The sequence below is a fragment of the Aquila chrysaetos genome, chromosome 7 (genome assembly GCF_900496995.4).
Source record: "Aquila chrysaetos chrysaetos chromosome 7, bAquChr1.4, whole genome shotgun sequence".
NCBI lineage: Eukaryota > Metazoa > Chordata > Aves > Accipitriformes > Accipitridae > Aquila > Aquila chrysaetos.
Window position 1 is genome coordinate 46,972,384 of NC_044010.1, and position 24,632 is coordinate 46,997,015.

At 42.9% G+C, this 24,632-nt stretch overlaps 1 protein-coding gene across 4 annotated transcripts in view; it reads left to right on the forward strand.

Moving 5' to 3' along the window:
- The first annotated feature begins 9,442 nt into the window (after positions 1-9,442).
- Positions 9,443-24,632, forward strand: part of MAP3K15 (mitogen-activated protein kinase kinase kinase 15) — an 88,558-nt gene continuing 73,368 nt past the window's right edge. For 3 of the 4 annotated variants that reach the window (XM_030019869.2, XM_030019871.2, XM_030019870.2), the window contains exon 1: positions 9,443-9,979. In XM_030019869.2, the coding sequence (XP_029875729.1) occupies positions 9,661-9,979 (319 nt within the window). In that variant the 5' untranslated portion in view covers positions 9,443-9,660. The remainder of the gene's footprint in view (positions 9,980-24,632) is intronic. The other variant, XM_030019872.1, reaches the window with a different exon arrangement.

A 24,632-nucleotide genomic window follows, 5' to 3' on the forward strand; every position in this document is an offset into this window, starting at 1 on the left:
AAAAATTTAAGATGTAAACTAATTGTATTGAAATTGTTACCCTACAAACTGGATTGCTATCTTAGTGTATTTTAGCAAGTTGATTAACTGTAATTCTAGGCAAATCTCTAGAACCATGAGAGTAATTGTTCTGACACATTGTAAAGGTTACGATAGAGAGCCAGGGCCTACCAATCTCTTCCAGCCCCTCAGATAAGTAGGTTTTGAACTCTCTTATCTTCCTTTTTTTATGTAGGAAAAGCAACTGGAGAACGTAGATGGTGGTAGTCACAGGAAAACATAACTGCCTTTTATCAGTACAATCTTAAAAGTTGTAATAGGCTGTTTCTCTTGGAGGAGAAAACTTGAAAATTACAATGGCAAAGCAAATAAGGTAAGAATGACCAGGCTTCACAAGCAATTTTGAATATCAGAACATTAAAGAAATATCTGTTTTCAAAACTTTCCCTGGTAAAACCCCTTCACTTCACTGCACCCAGACCTGGCATTTCACTTTGCTGTGGGAGATCATTTTCCTCAGGACGACAAGCTCTTCCCTGCATGCTTCGTCCCAGCTAGCGAACAGAAAACGTCCTTCCGCAAAGGGACCCATCAGGCTCCTCTTCACCTCCTTGGATAACAGCAATGGAGAGTTTGGCATTTTGTGAGAGCACTTTTGGGGCCCTTCTTAGAGGTAGTGAAAATTAAGCTGGGCAGCTGTCCCTGCTACAGGATGACCCATCACCTGGGCTTACCCCCTTCTGGGGATGGTTTTCATTGCAAAGGGTACAACAAGCGCAGGTGATAGCACAGTTCACACAATCTGTGCACCATGCTCTTTCTCCTAGCACAAAGCCACCAAAAACCAGAACAGCAGCTAAGGAAGGATAAGTAGAAAAGTAGGTGCACCTGCATGGAAATTGCTGCTGCTAGATAATTTGGCTTCTCTGGATTCAAAGAGCCAAATTTACTGAGCCCCGCTGGAAGCACAGGTGCAGCCATTTAGCAAATAAAAGCACAAGGCAGGGGGAAACATGACATAAATTTTGACACCCCAGCAAAAGGCATGTTGGCTGGAGAAAGCTAGTTTGCTAATGGATGGCAAGTCTCTCACCGGAGGTTCAGGCTGTTTGTGCTGTGATTACGCAGTCGTGCCTGGCACTGATCTCAGGGGAATGGAATATTTCTGATGCTCTGACCTGAAGCACCTGTTCACCTCAGAAATGCATTTCAGTAACCTGTGCTCGGGGAGCTCTTAACGCAAGAAGGATGCCATGTTACTGCAATGGCTACGAGCTTCCATATTGGACTTGGACTACCTGAGGTATGTTAAAGTCAACGAGGCTGATTCAGTCCAAGTGCTGATTCAGAGCTCCCAAGTGTCACCAGCGCAGCAGGTACCTGTCACCAATGCACTTGCTGGAGCAGCACCGCTCTGTCCAGCTGGGTGCAAGTCTGGGGTAAGCCCAAGTTCTCCCACTCACATTTTCACTCACCTTCCAAATCCCCTGACTCGGGCCTCACGCTTCCTCAGCCTTCTCCTGCATCATTATAAATGGCAGCAAACTCAGACTCTAAACCTCCTCTTGTCTTGAATCTGACACCTTCCTGCTCTGGAAATGTATGTCCTAGCACACCTGTGACACACAGGAGGGGGTTGCCCACCACCTCTGCCCATGTGAAGGTGCCGATGCTGCAGCTCAGGTAAGGTAGTTGCCTTCTGCAGGCTCTGGCTGGGGTCTTTTTGCAGGCTGGACTGACATGTTGCTGTGCCTCCGTTAAACAGAAAGCAAATGGGATGCTCCACAAGCTGGTTTTGTGCTGCAGTGGTGTGTGCGTGCCGTATGGAAATGTGCAGCTCACTGATCTTCTCATTTGGGGATGTAAGAAAGAGTACCTGATGTTTGTCCTGCATGCGTGTGTGTGCGCCAGAGTAATAACCTTATGTTTTACTTCTCTGTTGCTGTGTGAACAGCTAAGAACACTCCAAAGCAATACTGAATTCATTCACAGTTAACCAACTGGATTTAAATTTCTAGAGAAAACAAGGCTGTCAGGTAACAAAAAGGATTACCTTTTACTACTGCTTCTGGAAATCTTACTGCTATCATCAGCTCAACACTTTTCTTCAAACAGCTGTTGTTTGGAATTTCCCAAATCAAAGAAGAGGTAGATATTGCTATTAGCAAAGCATATGTGAGGTTCCTATGAAAAGGTCAGGAATGCTCCGTGTTTTCTAGGTGTCTGGGATTCGAACAGGAAGTGAGTTATTATTTAACTTGTTTTTCACTGCGAAGTGCAGGAAGAAACTCTTCAGTGCTTTGACAGAGATGTGATTTGACACAATGATGGGCTGAAGGTCTCACAGCATTATAAAACTTTTCAGGAATGATTCCTATCATACTGGCAGGTAGATGTCTGAAAATGGGCTGCATTTGAGTGACAATGTACCTGGCCATAAAATTTTCTCACTGTACAGGAATGACGTGTTATCTGGCAGTGGGTTTAATAGCCTCGAGCATGTGGCACTGCTCTAGCAAAGAATAAATGTAATACGAGTCGACAAAGGAGGAAGACGAAGCGGCTGGCATCGCACCTTGTCTCACTGTGTAACCAGGACCAGTTGTGGACTGGTGTGCGTGGTAAGTATTATGTGCATTCAGGTCCCATCATTAAAAGTACTGAGAACTGCACCTAGCCAAACCCAGATATTAAAATCAGACCTAATGCTAATAAGCTCATATTTACAACATGCAAGCAGAGAAAATAGTTGCCAGAGGTTTTCAGAACAGCTAATGTGGCTCTCTGTCTTACTAGGTGCCTTAGCTGTGCTCTTACCAATTATTGCCTGCTTCTCCCATGACTTTTCATACTGCTAGTTCATGAATGTGAATTACTTATTGATTTAAAAAAAAAAAAAACAACTATTTTGGACATTGGTAGATTTCTTTCTTCATGTATCAAGCTCATATTTAATATGTGTTGCAATTTCTTGACAGCCTTAACAAGAAGAAAATGTGGGTGCAATTTAAGGATTCTTACTGAGGTTGTACTAAATCTCGGTATTTGCTTAAATATATGGAGTTTTCACTAGTATCTATCATAAAAGCAAGTATCGCCATAACAGAATATAGTTTTTTATTTGTCACTTCAAAGCAATTCTTGCCTCTTCAGGATTCCTTTACTTTTCACAGTCCCAACTGGTAATACCAAAACCATTGTGATCACAGATATTTAAAATGCTTTTAAGCAGCATTGATGGCTTTGCTTTTGCTAAGCTTCTAAGCCCCATGTATCCTCATGTATCTGGCATCTACAGCAATATAAAAATTGCCTAAATGTGAATAAAAATGAACCACATATTCTAGTCCTCTCCATTGTTTGTACAACACATGTGCATGACCATGTTGTGTTCCCTGCCACAGTCACAATTTTGCTGGGCTTTTGTTAATCAGTAGACAGAACAAGCCTGTTTAACTGGAATAAAAGTGAATACTCAGATGGCCTTTATAATGAATATTCCTTCAGCGAGAAATAACTTGAGAAAGGCTAGAAGTGAGAATCTAGTCTTGTCTTAAACAGTATGTAAGAACAACTGCAATGAAAGCACCAAGCCATGACATGTACAGAAGTCAAAGATACTTTAATCAAGCTGAAAACAGGAAAACTAATAGGGCCCAGTAAGCGTATTTAATCTTCTGCCTGTGCGAACATTTTAAACCAGACCTCTTGAAGTTGCTTCTTATTCCTCAAGGAAGTGTGTATTTCTCACCCCTAGGACCTGCTGAACTGGAGAGAGACCTAACACGAGGAGCAATCTGTTAGGTTTAGGACTGCTAAAGAGAAAATATTCATCATGTCAAGATGCTGAACAAGTGAAGAAATCTAGGGCTGATATTATTAAAGTATTCATATCTAGTACTTGAATACTAAAAATCAGCATGATTTAGACAGTTAGTTGAGGACTCCATCCTCCTAAGTTGGAAGTTTTCTCTTTCCCCAGGTTTTCTTGAGGTTTTCTCCAGCATTAGTCATCTTAGTGGGGGTTCAGGAATTTCAGGGTCTGAGGGAGGTCTTTCTGGATGGGGGCCTGGTTTAATTTTTTCCCATCTGAAGGATAAACTAGAAGTTATTAGAAATGTGTTGAAAGCTGGAGATAAGTGATTTTCTGTTTGACTAATTGATTAAAGATTATATTTTGGAGAACTTGAGTTAACTTCTGTCTCTAAGCTGGCTGTTGGCTCCTCAATTCCTGACCTGAGTGAGGAAGGCCAGAGACCCACAGGTACTTAAATCAGAACAAAGTTTTTAACCAGACTTTATGAATGCACATGCCTGAGTCTTGCGTAATTGGTCTGATCTAGCTGTCTGATAGAGAGAAACAATGTAAATAATGCCAACTATCAGCCATATAGAAAGTCTGAGCTCTCTGCATGGATAGAGATTCAGGGAAGGTTGAGGGGTTTTTTAGTCCTTCTCTTTGCTACTGTATTTACTGGTGGGTTGTTGGTTCGGTTTGGGTTTGTTCCTTTTATTTTTATTTCAAATACACACAGTCATCTGTAAGTGAAATTCTGGCTTTGTGGAAGGTGTTGAGAAGACCTGCATAATTTCTTCACTGCTAGCCTGCACTCCTTAATCATTCATGCTCCCAAAGTCTTGCCCTAAATCCAAAGGCAAGAACATCTGGTTAGTGTGCTGGCTGCACTGAACACTGAAGGGGATGAGGAGTTTGGAATCAAAGCCAATTTTGAAATTGATTACATTTTGCTCTGGGTACTTGTGAGCACAGAGTGTGTATGTATAAAACTACCATTCTCCAAGGCAGGCGGAGAGGGAAGGAGGAGGAGGAGGGTCGCCCTCTGACTGACCTTGTACTTCAGACAAGGTGTCACTCCATCCTTCATTTGCAAGGGCGATGGGCAGATGCTGCGTGCAACACGCTCCCCTGTGCAAAACAGCGGATCTGAATAGAAAGCTGTGCTAGGGGTTATATTCTTCGACCCAGCAGTCATTTTCTTTGCCTTCACTCTTTGTCAGTAGGTCAAACGAGTTTGTGAGGCCTCGCGCTCTCCAGTGAAAGAAAAGCAAGAGGAATCCCCGAGACCTCTGAGCCCTGTTCCAACACTGATTAGGTGGCCCAGGTGTTTTGACTTCACATCACCCTGAGGCACCCAAGTTTCCCCTTGAAAAACAGGTGTGCTTTGCTACAAGTCAACTTTTAAAGCTTGTAGCATTTTTAGGCCTCTTCATGAAGCTTTTCTTCAGGAATTATCCGTGTTGCTTAGCTTCCATTGTACAAAGCTAATATTTTGAATCTGACTTTTGAACAAACCCAGGCAGTTTATTAGACTTCTTATGGAGAATTCACAGCATTTTATTTAAACTCTAGTAAAGCTTCCACATAATGACCTTGAAAAAGAAAACATCTTTTGTCTGGATCCATGCTTTAAAAAAAAAAAAAAAAAATTCTTATCTTTCTGTTCAGTCAAGGAATTAACTATTTTCCTCCTCATCCACATGACAGCAGTTCTGTGTGGTTACCCGGAGACCTGCTCACTGTGAATGAAAATAAGTAGGGTCTCACGCTAGCTACAGTAAAAACAAAAAGTCCATTAAGAAAGTGTTTGCTTAGAATAGTTTAAACACCACAAATTGCATTTTCTCGTGGAAGGTTGGTACAGTGGCTTGCCAGGAAAGAATTCGGACATCAAAATATTTTCCGTAATGCTTGATCGTCACAATACAGAAGAAATTCTCACATCTAAGGTACAGAGTTCAGTCCTTCTGGACGCGTTTCTGTGCGAGGCGGCTGTCACCCTGACCGTGCTTCTCGGGGGAGCCCGTACAGGACGCTGCCGCCTGCCCCGGCCGCGGGCTCTCTGCCTGGGACGCGAGGGCAGGAGGGAGATGTGGTCGTGGCCAAGGATGCGCCCGTGCGCGAGGCTGGTCGGTGCCAAGTGCCCCTGGACGGACTCCTGGGCACCTCCGCACCGGGTGTGATGGGTGCCGGGGACGCTGCGCTGGCCGGCAGTCTTTGGGAAATACTGCCGGGGCACGGGCAGGCGGATTTGCACTCTGGAAGAACAGCTCAGATCCACAGGTTCCCCACGGACCTGGGTGTCTTCTGGTTTACTTGGTGGTTACCTGCACCAAGAGATCTTGGCTTTCCCTGACCCTGGGTAAAACGGGATGAGCCCTCGTTACTAGCTGAAAATGTTAGAGTGCCATGAAATTGCAGCCTGACATTTATGCCACCAGTTCTTGCGTGTGTTTTCTTTAAAAAAAGGGGAAGCTAAGGTATGCTGTAGCTATATATGCATCAGGGGAAAAGGTGGCACATCTGCCTGTGGAGTCGAACTTTTATAAGTTTAGAGCTCAGCTTTACAGTTTGAACTGTAAGTTCGTACCCCTGGGAAAAAAAGGAAAGACTCACTCCCCATTAGCCCAGTTATGTCTAGAGAAATAACTGCTGCTTGGGGATTTGCAAAATGGAGGGGGGGGGGGCGGGGGGAAGGTGGTTTCAAGGACATCTATTTTCTTTGGAGCACTTGTTGTCTTTGTGAATTGCAGCGAACATATTGCTATATTGCTCCTGGGGTCTAAGTGGTAATTAATATTCTGCACTAAGTGGATTTGACAGGTGCAAAGAGCTGCCTGAGAAAATGGTGGCATCATCTTTATGTTACTGTATAATAGCAAATGCCGGCCTTTCGGGTTTATGCTTGGTTTTGTCAGGCTGGGTCTGTGCAAAGGCGAAAGGTCTTGGAAGGGTGTTTGAAAGCTGAATGTTCACTTCTGGCCTGGACCTTTGAATAGGCAGCTCTGGGGGCAGGGTGGCTTTTTTTATAACTTCATTACTGGACCACATTTCCAAAAGAGGAAAGAGCGTTTCATGACTTGACTTAACTTTTTTCTTTTAGATTTAACATTTTTTTGGTTTGCACAGAAACAGTTTGAATATCCCAAAACCTGAATCTACCATTTATTCTCACTCAGGTGACTTGCAAGATCTGAAGATACTGTTGCTCAGTGGAAATGTCAGGCATACCAGCACTGAACCACAGTTTCTGAAGACTCAGTTGCAGTATGTAAAATGAAGCTTCTTTCTTTAAAAATACTTCTTTTTTCTAGCCTCAAAAAAAGCGTTCAAACTCTGAACAAATTGCACCAGGTTTAACTACTGAAAATGGATATTTAGACCATGACAGCTTGTGAGGAAAAATGCCTAAGGAATAGTGAGGATACTGTTTGGAGGACGAGTGAATATAATTAAGAAAAGGGGAAAATATCCTTTTCTTAATTATACTCACATAAAGTATCTATTGAGAGACTATCGCTTTGTTTCAAGACCAAGAGCCAGAGCTCTCCGCAAGCAATTTTAAATGGTACCAAATGTTAAAAACTGCAAAATTAAACCAGAAGACACGTCTTAGGTCTACAACAAACTAGATTTTGATAACCTCTTGAAGGCAGAAAAGGCTTATTTACTATGTCTCAGAGACATCCCACTAAGCAATTCCAGCCTACATATTTGCTCTAAATTGACACTTCGACAATTTTCACGATTACAGAAAGCACCACACCGTGCATCTGCTGTTCTGAACCCATTAAATTGCAATTTGTTTTTTGCATGTTAGTTGCTGAAAGCCCAAGAACATTCTTGAGTAAGATGAACGTGTTCCTGTGCAAATAATCCCTTAACTTTGCCAGTACTGTATTTTTCATTTCAAGTTTTAATACCAGCTGTTCAACCAAACTTTCTTATAATGCAAAAAATACAAAGTAGGATTTGTGTTGGGGAGGATCATAAACGTCTGTGGTAGTGCTTTTTGTTGGTCAGAGGCTTCAGTGTGCACGCTGAGTATCTTCTAAATGCAGATTTAGATTTTTCTCCTGTGACATCAGCTAATTGGTGCATTACTGGATCAAGGCTAATAGAGTTAGAGCTGTCGTATAAAAAGGCTGACCCTTGTCTAAAGAGGAAAGCTGCCAGGAATGGGTGGTATCGCTGGTGGCTATTGTATATCACTCCTCCAAAGTCTCACGGACTAGTGCTTTTGTCAAAAAAGCACACACACCCCCAACTTGTGGACCAAATCCAACAGTTTATTTGCCCCAAACTCTCCACAGTGAGAAACAGGTTTGCCTCTTAAATCATTTATCTGCATTCTCTCTAAAATCCTTAGGAGCCACTAAGCAAACACGAACGCTGCGCAGCGCTATGCCACCCTCGCATCGGACTGCTTCTCAGAAAGACTGCCTGCTGCAATTCTTATTGTGCTCACCAAACCATGGTGCCAGACACCTAAAGAGGGAAATATTGTGCTGTAAGCCTTTGGTTGTTGTTTTTGTTGCATTACAGCACACGGTAAAAATATTAACCTGTGATAGCCCCAAGGAGCCACACTGCTGCAGCAGCAGGTGAAGACGCTGTTCGTTTAAAACCTCTTCCGTCACAGTGAGTGAAAAATGAGATGAAAAACCTTTCCAGACAGGTTTACTACTTCAAACACAAATTTGCTTGAGGACGGCAGTTTTCCACTGTTCCTTCTCTTGCTGGTAGGCCGCGATTTCCGTGGGGTGCATCGGGGTCCTTCTGACGGCCGGGGTACGAGGCCGAGACAGAGCGTTATCCAGATGCAGCCTGCCTTTCACGTTCTCTCGCTGCATAAATCAGCAGCTCGCCCAAGAGCGGTGCCAATGCCGGGGCTGCCGCCGTCGGTTCAGCTAATTGGAAAAAGGCGCTGGGAAACGGGATGCTCAGGATTAGTTCTGTTCTTACAAAGAAGCCAGGAGTTGCCACCGAGTTTCTAGGAGCTGATTTTGCCATGACCACGGGAGATTTTAAAGACAAGAGAAGGGACTCGAGGATAAACTGTTGTCTGAACTTCTGACACGGCTTGTCTGGGGTCAAAGTCGTCTGAACAATAAGGGAAAGAAGAATCGGGGGGGGGGGGGGGGGACGGGACAGCTATGATAGAGCAAGCTGAGGGAAGAAAAAGCGGCAGGCACCGTAAGAAACAGAGCAGCTCCCGGTCCCCGCCGGCTTCCCCGGGGAAGGGAAGGAGAAGGAAGGAAGCGGGAAGGGAGCCGGGGTCGAGCCGGCCCCGCTCGGCTGAACGAACGGCGGCGGGGCGGGGGAAGGGGAAGGACCCCCCCGGCAGCCCCGTGCGGGGCGAGGGCAGCCCGCTCCCCTCACGCCAACGGCTGATAAGCCCGGCGGGCCCCGAGCGGGAAAGCCGTGAGGGCAGCGATCCCTGCGGGAGCGCAGCCTGCGAAGGCGGGCAGGGGAAGCGATCCCCGAGGCGCCATCGCCCCGGCGGTACCGCGGAGGGAAACGGCCCGCTCGTCCCGGGCAGGCACGGCTGTGCCGCTGAGGGGAGCCGAGCTCCGCCCCGGGCCGCCCCGTCCCGTCCGGGGAGGGCGGTGCCGAGCTCCGCTCCGCTCCGGCCGCCTTCACTTCACTTCACCTCGCCTCGCCTCACCTCACGTCGTCGCCGTGCCCGCCCGCGGAGGTGAGGCGGGGAGCGGAAGGGCTGCGCGGAGGGAGCCGCCTCGCCTCGCCTCAGCTCGCCTCGCCTCTCCTCGCCTCAGCTCGCCCGAGGGTTCGCCATGGGGCGCGGCCCCGCCTGAGCACCTGCCGGCAGCTACCGCCTGCCCTCAGCCCTCGACGCCGCTATGGAGAGCCCCGCGGGCGGCAGCGCGGCGGCGGCGGAGCCGGCGTACCCCTGCGCGGAGCCGGAGCTGCCGGCGGAGGCGGCGGCGGGCGGCGGGGAGGCGGCGGCGGCGGCGGCGGCCCCGCGGCCGCGCTGCCTGCGGGCCGTGTACGTGCTGAACGACGCGCCCAAGGCGGGAGCCGGGGCGCGGAGCCCCGAGGCCGGGGCGCGGCAGTGCCTGCTGCGGGCTTGCGAGGCCGAGGGGGCCCAGCTCGGCACGGTCAACTTCGGGGAGCTGGACTTCGGCGAGACGGCGGTGCTGGACGCCTTCTACGACGCGGGTGAGCAGGGCGGGCCGAGGCGGGGCCGCGGGGCTGGGGCTCGTCCCTGCCCGGTGCCGGCCACCTTCGCGGGTGGGGAAGGGAAGGCCCCGTAAAGGTGTTGCCAGCGGCCGGAGGAGGGGGGGAGCGGGGCAAAGGTGAGAGGGAGATGGATGCCGGGGGAGTGCGAGAGAAGGAGATGGCTGCCAGGGGACCCTCGCGTAATGGGAGCAAAAGCCCGGTCTTCAGGAGCGTCCTGCCCACGAAGGAGGAGGGAGAAAGGTTCGGGCCCTTATACCGGCTCTTTCAGTCACTGTGGCATGTTGCCCCAGCAGGACTGTGGATCCTGCGGTACCAACTGAGCCCTAAGGAGCAGCAAAACTCCTCCCGGGGTGTTTTGCTGAGAAGCCTCTTCCAGCTCCCGGCCTGGCTGGGAGCTTAGGGCGAGACATAGCGTGAAGACAGACCAGCCAGAAGCCTGGCTTGGCCAGGGGCTTCACGTTCGCAGCTCTAACTCCAGACCTGGATGGTGCAAATTGGCTTGCGTGCAGCCAGGAGCAGAGCGATCCAGCATTGCTCCGAACAAGGGTGTGTAGAAGCACGCCCTGAGGAAGAAGACTTGTCAGTATTGCCCACCCTGTCCAGGCTCCAGCTGGCAACTGGTGTCTGATGCTTCAAAAGAAAGCTGCTGTCCCTTTTCCACTCAAAAAAACACCTGGCTGGTTGGGCACTGTGGCAGAGAATTGTGAGCTTTTTGAGCGAGCAGAGGGAGCCCCCGGGTCAATAGATATTATTAAAACTAATCAAGGTGAGTACGCGGACACGCTGTAGACACGCAGACGTACTTTTTCTCATACCTGTATGAGCAGGCGTTAGGAAGCTGGGGGATTCACAGCCTCCAAAGAGGGAAAGTACTGGTAAGTCCATGTTGATGTCCGTCTTTCACAAGAACAACTTTGCTTTGCTCATGAGATGTGTTAAAGAATACTTCTTTAAACTTTAGTCTTATTTTAAATTCTCATATGGCGATGAGTCCACTTCATCCCCTGATAAGTCACCCAAATACTGAGGAACCTCACATACTTTGTTGTTGTTGTTTAACTTCCTAGTCCGGGGATTTTGGTGTATCTCTGCTAGCAAGGTTGACAAGTGTGTAATAAATAATTCTTTGTGTGTCTTAGTACACAACCATGAAGTAGAAGACACACAACCATGAAGTAGCAATTTCTTTGTGTATCTCCAGTATTTTTGTAGCCCTTCTGAAGGTAAGCATAAAAGTGTACTCATCAATGCAAAATTTTTTCTCTGTTTCTACTAATAGTCCTATTAATGTATTATGCACACACCTGCTTTGCATTGTACTGGGAGCTTGAGACAGTCATTTAAAATGTTTTCTTAAATTGCTGCATTCTGATGTGTGTGCCTCTTGTCTGGGGACATGGCCTACCTTCGCAGACTTTTGCATTCAAGTCATCTTGTAGGACCAAGATCATTTTCTCAGTGATTAATATCACTTTGTGATAGTGCCTTGTTACTGGATACTCCTGCAACACACTTCCATCCAGGTTTAGTTAGCAAATACTTTCTATCATTTTTAGTGTCCATTAAAAACTAATTGAATAGTCCTGAACCAGGAATTGTTCCAAAGGAGACTGTTCGAAATAGTCTTTGTGTGGATTTCTTTCCAGTAGCAACATTTTGAGATCAGGCAGGGGGACGACTTTTTAATCTGTGTAATGTATACCTTTATTTGGCAAACTTTTTGGTCAAAGCATCCTTTAATGATAAGTTACATGTATTAAGAGAAACTCAAGTGTGTTAGCATGAGTCACCTTTATCAACCAGACCTGCAAGCTGTCAAAAAGCAGAGAGATTTATTTGTCTGTATATACTTTTTTGAAAACGATGCTGACTGTGTTAGTAGTGTTTTAACATTAATTCATTGTCATGGCATCCCAAATTAACTGCAATGTTACCCTGAAAATGCAAGCATCCTTAATTAAAAAAAAATGCTGTTAAGTATAAACAATCATTTTAACAGAGTATTTATTTTGCTCTTTGTTGTTTTAATATTTTAATAAGTAGCTCTTCTAGCATCAACATTTTTAAGAGTTTTTTTGTTCTTGCATTACTGCAGTTACTGTCTCTTTTTTCTTAACTGAACATCTCTGTAGTTCCCTTTTTCTCTTTTTTTAAAATAGTCAGGCTGTACTGACATTTGCCCCATCCTTTGGAGTTTTCCCAATTCCTATGGTACGTCTAAAATTTAAACTTGCAAAGTTGTGCTAGCACATTGAGGTGAAGTGTCTTTAACTTAGTACTTGCTGCTTCATTTCCTCCTGCTACATGCTAGAGATGGGGAAATTTTGTTTCCTTTAACAGTGTCATAGGGAATAATTGCATCTTGCCTCATTCTGCAAAGGGACAAAAAGTATCCATTACACTTTTCACTTTATTGTTTCTCTTTCTTTGGGGGGTGGGGGGGTGGGGAGGTAGTATTTTAATTTTTTTCTTTTATCTTTCTGGTATTGGCTGGCAGTGGACCTAAATTTCATATTGGATTTTCACTACCATGGATTTTTAAAGTGCTGCCTCTTTTTTTTCAGTTCTCATTTTATATACAATGATTGTCATTGTTTCCTGAGAACTTTTGTTACGCCCTTCTTGTTTTCTTGCTCTGCATTGTTTATTGGTGGGTTCTCCCTGCCTCATGTTTCTGAATACATATCAAGCTATTATCCAAAAAATGCTGAATCTGAGTGAATTAAGCTAATGTACAGCATGGTAACTAGAGTAGCTGAGCTGGAGGCACATGGTTGTCTTACTGACTCTGCCGCAGGGATTGTAATCTCTAACAGGAGGGCGAGAACGACAGCTGAGGGCAATAACGTCTTAAATAAACTTCGACAAACCTTCCTGCTGCAATTTATCTTTGCCCCTGGGTGTGACAGTGAACAGTGGGGAAGGGGTTAGCTCTCTGATGCTTACCTCGGCAGGCAGGGTTTGCTGTTTTTCTGAGAAATACTTAATATTTTTTCTTTCTTTTCCCCTGCAACTAGCTCAATGGCTAGGGGTGTGTTTGCTTTAAATCTCAGAAGATGTATATACCACAGAATACAGAAATGTGAAGAGAAGCAAACCAACCATTTTCAGAACGGGAAGGTGGTGGCTGAGAGGCTTGGTCTGACTAGGTTGGATATTGTGCTGCTTTAATACAACAGCAGAGCTGTCGGGACCTGATCTTTTATCTCTGCATGGTACTGGACATCTAGAGTGACTACAGGTGTCTCCTGGTTTAACCCCAGCCAGCAGCTAAGCACCACGCAGCTGCTTGCTCACTTCCCCCCCACCCAGTGGGATGGGGGAGAGAGTTGGGGGGGGGGGGAAGTAAAACTCGTGGGTTGAGATAAGAACAGCTTAATAGGACAGAAAGGAAGAAACTAATAATGATAATAATAATAAAATGACAATAATAAGAAGAATTGGAATATACAAAACAAGTGATCCACAATGGAATTGCTCACCACTTGCTGACCAATTCCCAGCCAGTTCCCAAGCAGTGATTATCCCCCTAGGCCAACTCCCCCCAGTTTATATACTGGGCATGGCATCACATGGTATGGAATACCCCGTTGGCCAGTTTGGGTCAGCTGTCCTGGCTGTGTCCCATCCCAACTTCTTGTGCCCCTCCAGCCTTCTTGCTGGCTGGGCATGAGAAGCTGAAAAATCCTTGACTTAAGTCTAAACACTCCTTAGCAACAACTGAAAACATCAGTGTGTTTTCAACGTTCTTCTTATACTGAACCCAAACCACAACACTAGACCAGCTACTAGAAAGAAAATGAATGCTATCCCAGCCGAAACCAGGACAAGGTGTCTCCAGCAAAGTTCTGCATTGTGCCATCCAACTAAATATTCTGGTAAGAAGACCCTGTAATATACCAGTATTGTAATCCTTTTATATTCAAGTGCGTGAGATGAGTTTTAAATGACAGTAACAAGCCTGATGCAATGCATCAAGTCTATATGTCACTATGTTATGATACATCTCAGGTGCTGTGACATGCGTTACATTGAAGAGGTGTATTTTGCTTTAATGGTACTAGTTGGGGTGAATTTCTAACATGAAGTCCTCTTGCAGAAATGCTTATTTGCGTTCAGAGATTTGCATGCTTTCGCTCAGCAGTGGAGAACATTATTTTCTGTCTGTGACCTGTGAAAAATGTGTATCAACTCTGTTGCTTTTTCTTTGTGTAACCTGAAAGGCTTCACTTCGGTTCAACTTGCATGTATTCTATGAAATAGCTTCTTTAATGTCAGTTGAACAAGCTTAGAAGCATGCAAATAAATAAGCATAAATAGGTTATGTGGAATTCATTAACTTTCCTTTGGCATATTGCCATGGGCCAAATGCAGGATCAGAGCTGTATTCAGAGAATGATGAAGATGTTAAAAAGAAAAATATACCTTGCTTCTCTAATGAAGAGAGATTATGTTTTATTGCTTCCCTTTTTGGAACTAAAATCTCTTCTTAGTTGTAATGGGTCATATGGAAAGAAATGCTGACAATTCAAAACCAGTATGAGTTCTACCTTTTAATAAAACTTTGAATGAAGTCATTTGCATCGCTAAAAATCTGGTGCTAACCATGCAAATTTGACCTTCTTTCATTGTTCCAAGGTGAGAATATGTACGTGTGCATGCACTGTCTGTCTGATGTGACTCATTTCTGTGCCATGACTTTTGGATAAACGAGAAAAAAAACCAAAAATTAGGAATACACTTTCTCCCCGCCTCCCACCTTCTTTCTTCTGCATGAAACTTACTTGCATGAAAAACAATAATGAAACCAAAAAAGCAACCCAACTTACAACTTTCTATTTTCTCTGGTTGCCTTTCACTCCTCCTGAGCTTAAACATTAAATCTGAGAGAGTTTCCTAGAATCTGACTGTGAACTATCTGTCACTGCGTTTTATAGCTGGAAACATTACAGGTGTTTCTATGTATTGAATCAGCTGAGAAGGAATCTTTTCCCTAAACATAATACAAATTGTGTGTGTTTCTGTTTTGTTTTAATTTACTCTGCAAGTTATATTTTTCACCGTATGATTAAAAGTTTTATTGATTCTCACTAAATAGACTTAGTTAGATAGAAGCATTTATGCCCATTACAGCTCTTACAAATGATGTAGCCCTTACAAATGATGATATTCTGAACATTTAGGGTTATTCTGAAGAGATGAATGACTGCATCTATCTTGAGCTACCTTTGATCTGAAGACCAATTGTCACACTTGCACCCCTTGAAAACACTGCAGTTAGGGTGTTTTTATGTTTTATTTTGGTTTTTTTAAATATTGTTTAAATTTTGGGGGGAAATGAAACATTTCTGGAATTCTTCATATAAGTAATTGTTGTTCTGATTATTGATAGGAGAAGAACAAAGTGGTGACTGTGCATACCAGTCAGTGAATTCTAAAGGTTGCCCTTTTTTTTGTTGTTTTGTTTAAGAATGATATACCCTCACAAACATTTTTCAATGTAGTTCCTAAGTTACTGTGAAGGAATCTGCTGTGCCATTTGACCATGAGATGTTGGCAAGTAGATCTCTGGTTCTACCTTGCTGTATTTCAAGTTGAATCTTAGTGATATCCGGGAGCTCCTGAAAAGAAGCTGTATGTGAGGCTGACAGGCTTGAGTCGACTGGGGTGGGCACATGAGGCTGCTTAGGTGGGAGCCTGGTTCCTGGCCACTCGTCTCCTTTGCAGTGATTGCATGCTTGTTCAGTCTTGCTATGCTCTGTGTAGCATATTTTTCATAGGTTTAAGAATTGTTTCTGTAAGACCTGAGGTCACAAAATTAAGTTGAAAAAAAAAAAAAAAGAAAATATTTGCTTATTACAAAGTGGGTTAATTACATTGCTTTCATTTCCATCCTTGTAAAATAGACAACTTATGATAGGTTTATGGTAGCTTATTTTATGTTCTGCAGTCACATCCTGCTTTTATCAGTGTAATCATATGTCACTTTTTTAATTGTTAAATTACACTTGCACATTAATGAATGTTGATGTACTCCCTAGTTAAAAAGTAACTGATGTTCCTGGTTTGCAGACATAGAAGCTTGAGGTAGAGCTCTTCTGATGTGTAAGGAGTTGGTTCAGAACTTGGGTGAGGATTCCAGACTTCTTGTCTTCCTCTGTATTCTGCTTATAAGATGGCCTCAGGTTCAGACTTGCTGGCTGTCCGCCCTGGCTGCAAACCCGCGTTTGGCCGATACTCCAGGCGTACTGCTGCTTCGACGCCCGTGGCGGAGCATCCCCAGCGGCGGTTGCTTGGCCTAGCCGCTGCCTCGTTTCACACTGCGGTGATGTTACATGGCTGAAATTAGGCAGTCAAGGTAGACGTAGGGTCGGTCTTAGGAGAACGTCGATGCGGTTTGCCACTTGCAGGCGAAATCCGTGAACGTGGTAGGTGCTGCCTCGCACTTCAGCAGGGATGTGAATTGCTTTAGACTCGAGCTACCTTTGAACAGCAATGTGGGTGCCTGAGGCTGAGCCAAGAGAGGGAGCGCAGCTGCTGCCTGATCCTGCTCCCTGGCACAGGCTTGCTATAAACATGTCAGTGTGATTCAGCTGGCAGCTGATGGGCCAAACGTTTCCCCCAGTATGGCTTCACCTAGCCTGTCAACTTTCTCTCGGGGGTGCTGCTACTACCTTCCCCTTTTGCCGGGAGGTTGGGGTGGCTACCCAGGCACGCCGGGAGCAAAGGCTGCATCGCTGTAGGCTGCAAGGAGGGACCCAAAGCTGGGGCATGATTTCTGATGCTTAAAAGTGTTGGATCACTGTGTCGTGATAAACTGTGCTTGCTTTTTTTTATCCTTCGTAATATTCAGCCTGACAAGGTAAATGATTCTGCTGTGGTGTTCAAGGTGGTAGAACTGAAATTTTTCAGATATTCTCTGGTAAAGCTTCTGAGCTTTTAAACTTTGGTCTAAGTCAGTAGTTCAACAACAGTTATGCCTTGGAGCTCAAAGCCAAATGGGATTCACAACTTTAAAAAAATGTACCCCAGCTTTTTTTACATTGAAAGTACATGATCCCAGCCTTGGTAAGTGTGATCCTTCATTGACTGAAGCGGGCAGGCTCTGACGACAGGCACAAATCCGAAACAGTAATGACACTGTTAAGACCGCGTCCCTAGCTTTCTGCTGATCTGGGATGGTATAGCTAAATCCAGTATTAAGGGAAGTGCTCTAGTTTATCATAGCTGAACTTGTGCACATGTAGTTGTCTACTGTAGTACATACTGCTTTTATGCTTAAACTATGTTTAAAAATTCTTCAAAATATCTTTAAAGTAAGAAACAAAGGGTAGTTCTAAATAGAATCATCTTGAAGTGCTTTTTAACTCTGTTTCACTCGGTTTAATCTTTTTTGTTTCATTTTGTATCAAGTTATGGAAGGAAATGTCTAGACTCTCTGCAATTTCTTTTTTCTTCTCCCATTTAGGAAAACATGCCTTCGTGCAGAGAACTGTAACTCAACCACTGATGGTCATTGGCCTCTCAACAATTTCAGAAGTGTTGTTCACGTAATAGCTAAAGCTTTTGAAGTCTAAGCCCCAAACGCATTAGTTCTGGAAAACAAACAAACAAACAAACTCCCATGTAAATCAGCATGATAATGAGCTTTCCCTAAAATTCCTCAGGTTCCTACCAGTGTCAGCAGTGCTTTCCATGAATTGTGGTACTCCATTGCCTCCAGGCCTGTCAAAAACAGAGTTGTAGATTCATGAAACTGACTGTGGGAAAATAACAGGGGAGTTACTTTGTTTACACTTGGGATAGTGACTTATTTGCCACTTGATTGCTATTCCCTCTCCTCCACCCCCTTTAAATTTGTTACAGATATTTAGTAGCTAGCGCAGCCAGAAGAAATTGTATTGCATCAAGTGTCTTTGCCCTAGCCATCACTGAAAGGCTGCGGGTTTTGTCTAATGCAGAAAAATATCTGCCCATAATAGTTCCACTCAGGTGAGACTAGCTGCATTAACTCTCCTGTTGCTGCCTTTCACTCACGACAGTTGAAGAAAAAGATTCTTTAAAAAAAAATTAAATTCTGCTTATTTGTGTGTATGTTGAGGGGAGAGAATTCCTGTTAGTTTTGCCTTTGCTCTGAGAGTGACAACATGAAACTGGAGTTGGGAATTGGTAAATGAAAACAGTACAAGGCTGTATCTGTGTGTTGCTTTCCAACGGTGATAGACCAGTAATCTCTGCTGCTCTGACCTTCGTCGATAATAAAAATTTGCAGGAGAGAAGCTAATGTTTACAATGGCATTACAGTTTGGCACTAGGCTTTCCTTACTTAGCAGAGCTTCTGTGTGTGCAATCCTGTTCAACAGAGTAACTGTCTGCTTTTATCAGCATTGTCTCTGTCTTTTGTGGAACTGAGTTAAGTGTTTCAGATATTTTCTTTGTAAACAGATGCTTGACATGCTTCTGTCTTTTTAAACCCAGTTTGAGAAAAGAACATGATTATCAAGCTCAAAGCCAGACATTGTGCCTGTTCCTACTACTTGTTCATGGTCCTTAAGATAACTGACAAATTATGGGTTGTCACCAGGTCAAGAAAGTATCTGAATTAGAATGAAAGGATGTCTGAACACGGTTGAGCTGGATTTTTTGTTTTCATGGTAATTAAGTTTCAGAGTTGATAAACTTACCTTTTTGTTTATTATAATAACCACAGAACAAAACTAGGTAAGTCTTCATATTGTTTTTGGAAAACCAGAAACTGCCTTGACTTTCTGGCTTGCAATTAAGGCACAAAAAAATGCTTGATTATTTTTTTAATTATTATATTTTTTTTACCCTTTAATGCCTCTTCAGGTTCCTTGTTTTGCAGTTATGATTGCCTCTGAGAAGATATAATACAAATTCAGAGAACAATAGCAAGTTAATTTCCTTAACTTTTGGTATTTTGGACAATTTTAAAGATGGATATTCAGAATTTAGGATCTTAAATCTAAACTTTCTTGCATACTCCCACCATGACACATTCATTAGGTACAGATTAGCAATGTATGGTTGATCCTTTTCCTTCAGTATGACTTCAAATTTGAGTTTCCACCTTACAGTCCCTGAAAGTGGTGGCAGTTGCTGTCTATCCTGTTGGTTTAATAAATCTGTGGGGTCTCAGATCTAACTATGGTAGTTGTTCAACCCTAACTTTGACTTCTGTTTCATTAAAGCTGATAAAGCTTTAAGGATTCATGAGAAATGAATGCTGCAATGTGTTGAATAGATCCCTTCCTCCCTCTGGAGCATATGCTGCTATTCATGAAAATACTCACTGTTGTCATACTCCCTGAACACTTTTAACAAATCCTTTGAAAAATATGCTGATTTAGTCTTGCCTTGCAAACCTAACACTTAATTCCAGCTAGTGAACAGCAGCGAAACTCTAGTTCCAAAGGCAAAAGCAGTAAATGCCCACTGTCAACAGCACTTGACATCGTCTGATAGCCTGGGTGTCTCATAGTCGTACTGCAGTCCAGAACACAGTAAAAAGGATGATTCTGACGGTGTCAGGGCAGCCTTGTGGCTGGCCTGGCCACAAATAAGAGCTGTGCTGTAAAAGCACAGACCCAGTTTTCTGGCTTGGTCCATAACTACATGACAGTCTGTCAGAATGCTGACTCTGGGTATTCTCCAGCAGAATTCAGTGAATGCAACTAATAATATTCTTTCTTTGGAAGCAGCATAGCGCAGGGAACTATGTTCTGTTGTCTTTTGTATTTTTGAGGTTGGTCATAGGATAATCACGAGATTTGCTCAGTTACCAAACAGCATCCCAGTGATACTGATTTTTTACATACAGTCTGTCACAGTTAATACCATTGCTGTGATTGTAAGAACTTAATCTTTGAATGAAGGCTAGTTTAGTCAAGTGAAATCAGGCAATATCAGAACTGATGGGAAGATTCTGCTGATTTATGCTGAAGGTACACAGCCCATGTGCATCAGAACATCTCAGGACTCTCTACAGTGTTTGGATGACCTGATAACACAGACTTCCAAAACATTTTCTTAGAAACTGCTTGCCATCTGAAAACTTCACTGCAGTAATTCACGTATTTCTTTTCTCCCTCATTGCATCTGAAACCGTGCTTGTAAAACCAGCACACAGACTCTAGTGATACAAAAGTCAATGTTCTCCCTGCTCCACGGCTCAAGCTTTACTTACAGGCATAGGCCTGTAAGTTCTTCCAGTCATTTGCAATTGGCTTTTTCTGCCAGTTTAAAGTTGTAAACTAATTTTCAGAGTGACTGATATGACAAGCATTAGGGTTTTTTTCACTGCTGAATTCTGATCTGTGAATTATAGTACACAACGCTATGCTCACAGAGGCAATGGAGAGAAGTGGTCCTAGGGTGAATATGCATGAACTTGGGGTAAAGCAGTCTGTCTTAGTATTATGGCTTGGCACCCATCCTCTCTGCAGAAGGCTCAATACACAAAATTCAGAAATCTTCAAAAGGGAGAAACTTGCACATTAATAAAGATGCTCACTGCTTCTGCAACTTTTTTTTTTTTTTTTTTTTTTTTTTTTTTTTAGTTTTGTTTTTATTGTTCCTTGCTGATCATCCCCAAATCTGACTATGGTCTTTCCCCAAAATAAGAAAAGGATGCTCCATCGAGAAGTGCCAGAGGTTTCATGAAGCCTGTTTGGGACTTTGGACAATGAAAGTACTTGCAGACTACTGCTTTGAACAGCAGTGTAAAAACTTCAGCTATGGATTCAGCTGTGTGATAAATAGAACGTTGCAAGAAATCAGCCTCAAAACAATACTTGTAGAGTTAAATTTACAAGGAAAAAGCTAATCTGTCTTGGGATTTATTAAAACCAGAAAAAAATACACCATCAGATACTTAAACTGAGATATTGTCAGCATCCATGCAGGGATTCATCTTGTGACAACTTTGTATGTATATTTTGAGGTGAACCATCCTACGCTACATTCAGTAAATGCTGGAGACCATGTTTAGAGGCTTGTTGTAAAACCACAATTTCATGTGATTCATTGTGCCTGATGAATCACAGTTTGGATGTACTTATATTCCTCTGACTCTACAGGGATCCTATGATGATTAACTTTGGGTATCTTACTTTTAGTTATAATCTTAGTTGAAGTAGGGAAATCTAGCATGGATCTGCTGTGACAACAAACAGGCTGTGTTCATGCTTAATATTGCCTATCTACATGCTGGAAGTAATAATGTGTACTGTATTTATAGGATAGTTAAAGATTAAGTAGATAATGGTTGTGACTTGCTTTGGAAAGGCCAGCTTCTACTGAAATCCTAGATTTTATTGACACTACTTAGTGCCTTGAAGTAGATTTTTCTCATTTTTTAATGAATGTTGCCCATTTTTGAAATTACAGTGTTCAGTGGTACATAAGGATTTTTTCAGTAGTGCGTGCAGTCTTTTAGGCTGGCACATAAAGCTTGTACTCTTTACAGGAAAGTTAAAAATAGCAGATTGAACCTACATCTGCCCAGCATCCAGAATATTAAGTTAAGAAATCTGTATCTATATGTGAGTGCAAGTCTCTTGGCTCACAGAGGATGCTGTGGCTTTATGTAAACTTTATTTTCATTTGCACTTTAATAATACTGCCTTTCCTTGATTAACATTTTCTCTGCATAATTTACTGTGTTTTTACATGGGTCCTAAATGACAGTCTGGGAGTCTGTCAACGTAAAGAGGAAATCTGTAATCTAGTTATGAGGTGGGATACCTCAGTTTGGTACGCACAAGTTCCGAGTGCTAATGATAGAGATGTCTCTTGATGTTTGTTTTTAAAAAAATATTTGGGAAAAAGAAGAGATTTAGAGTAGGGAAGTGTCCCTTATTTTTGTATGCTATATTTTTAATTCTTAAAGAAAAGAATAAAGGTCTTGGCTTAACCCAGACTTACAAACTTTAGTGTACTGAAATCTTCTTTCTTTCCATTGTACTGCCTTTTATTTTATTACTTTTCTTATCTTTTCCATTTCTTTGATCAGAAGATAAAGCTCAGCATGATTTTATTTTTTCAAATGTTTTTGATATATGTTGTTGGCCAATGTGTGACCTGTTGGAGATGTGCAGATTTGGCAGTTTCTTTCTGCTTCCCAGCCAAGGTATTCAACATTAACTGATGGGTGACTCTCAAGTGGTTTAGTTTGGATAAATGTCTAAAAGTTTGGAGCTTATCTAAACCTCCTTGGCCTAGAAATTGATTTGCCTGCAGTCGGGGAGGAAGGGACAGCCTTTCTTGTTGAATTCTGTACTCTTCTTAATTTCACTTAGGCCAGATTATCCCATAAGTAATCTTTTTTTTGATACTTCATTCCCTTTTATGACCCAGTGTAGGAAGTGCAGAGGTATAGGAAAAGTTAAATAAAGTTCACCTTTCTCATTTCCCCCCCCAGCCTACAGGCAAGGTTCAAATTAGGTTCAGCGTTGGGGTGTTTTTTCTGCATGCTCTCTCAACTGGCTGGCTCAGCTCTTGTAAACGTTGCAGTGGAAATAGCCTCATGTGACGCTTGGCACACTGCTAGTGTGGCAGGCAAGTGTGAAGCGCCTGTTTTTAATTTACTCTGCTGTTTCTTTTCCTCTCTGCTGTTAAATAGGGCAGAGAAATGACAGATTCTGTAGAATTAGTAGGCTTTTTGCCTTGCAGAGAGATTTTAGGAAATAATCTTATCCTTAATGACCTGGCATAGTGAAAAGTATGTATGATGTGAGACATCTACTCATTATGGCTGTTTACTAAGAGTATATAAACAGAGAAAATTATTGAACAGGTATCTTTCTCAGATCATCTGTGATGGGTGGGTATTTTTGTAGTGTCCTGGATATGTAGATTAGGAAGCCTTTTTCAATCAGTGATAATGAATTTGGGAAAAAGTGAGAAGTGGGTGACTTCTGGAATCTTCATTTGCCTAATGTCTGTGAATAACAAAAAGGGAAACAAATGTCGATTATTTAAATACTCTTTGAGAAGTTTTGAATGCTGCTTCATTAGTATTCATTTGGGTATAAAGATTGAATGAGCACATGGGAAGTGCAAATATCTGTCTTTTCTGAGGTAGTATTCAGGCATACTGATTGCTCTGTAGATGCTTAGCTATTTTGCAGATGGAAGACTCCAGATGCTAAATCAGAGGCTATTTGAGTTGTAACTTATGCCGAGGTACAATTGGATGATAGAAGGGAATAGCTGAGGTAAAATATTAGGAATTTTCTTCTCTCTAAAGAGAGAAGAGGTTTGTTACAAACTACCTTTAAAATGAGGGCTCTGTTTTTCAAAGCCACTTTTCATGTTCCAGTGGGATATTTTGATTATTATTTTTTTTCTCCCTCTGAAAATCAGAATCTTAATAACTGTATGGTCACCAAGTCCATCTCTGAAATCTCAGTTTATGTGACCCGGCTAACATCATGCAGCAGCTGTGGAGTAGAAAGAAGCAGGGATGGAATTCAGTTTTGCAGGCAAGCATTCAGCTGCTTAAGCCAGGAGACTGCCCTTTCCCTTCCTGCAATCTTGTCGGCCCCTGTCGTGGTGTGACTGCTCATCTTCTGCAGCCACTGAGGCGGGTGGGCACTGCTTTGTTCACCACGTACCCCACAGTCACTTGTCTGCTATGAGCTATGCTGTTTAAAAAAAGTTTCTTAGAATGTTAAGATTCTTCGGCATGTTTTAACAATAATTAGGTAGTGAGTATAGAGTATTTCACACTATATATTGTCTTTTTAAAGGAAGGATTGTTTTTCCTGAAACTTGCAGTGATTAATAGTTGCTTTTTACATTATACATGGTCAAATGATGGATATCAACCTGTGATAGCAAATTACTTTAATTTGGGGTTTTTTTTTTGGTTTTTTGTTGTTTTTTTTACTTCTGTTGGGTGCATGCTTACAAGGTTTAAACAACAGCCACTGTAAATTTAAGTACTTTATTTTGGCCCTCAAGAAATATGATTATAAAACAGTGTGGATGACCATATCTAAGAGGTGTTTGTGTGTGTACTATATCAGGCCAGAGTCTTTTCTACTACTTACAGAGTTGGATTTTTTTACTTACAGATGCAAGTGTGGTTTATTATATGATATGTAAAAAATGCATTTTCATGAAATTAAGTTTTCAGCCTTTATTTCTTTCAATTGTTGTAAAATATAACAGTTTCTTAAAGTACTTTTCCAGGAGGCTAGCGGGAAGCTGGTAGCTGATACCACTCACAGGACTGATTAGCTGCAGTGACAGATCTTCTATCTGCTACTGTGCTAGCACTAAGTTAGGCAAAAATTATCAAGTTAAATATAGGTTGAGGGATAAGGGGAGAATAGAATGGGAAGAGACAGAATCAGAGACCATGGGTCATGGGAAGGAGGTAGGAGTTGCAGGCAGGCATGAGTATCCATCTACCTGAGCCATGAAACTGCTCAAATGGCTAAGATCCAAGTGATGAGATCTCTCTCAATTTCTAAGCCGAGAGCTTGAAGGCTGTAATTTTACAAATAAATGGTATAAATATTGATCTCTTGTGCATCTCACAACTTTCAGAATTCATTTATTAGCAGTGTGCAGACCTTGGCAGGACCCATCTGATACAGTTGTG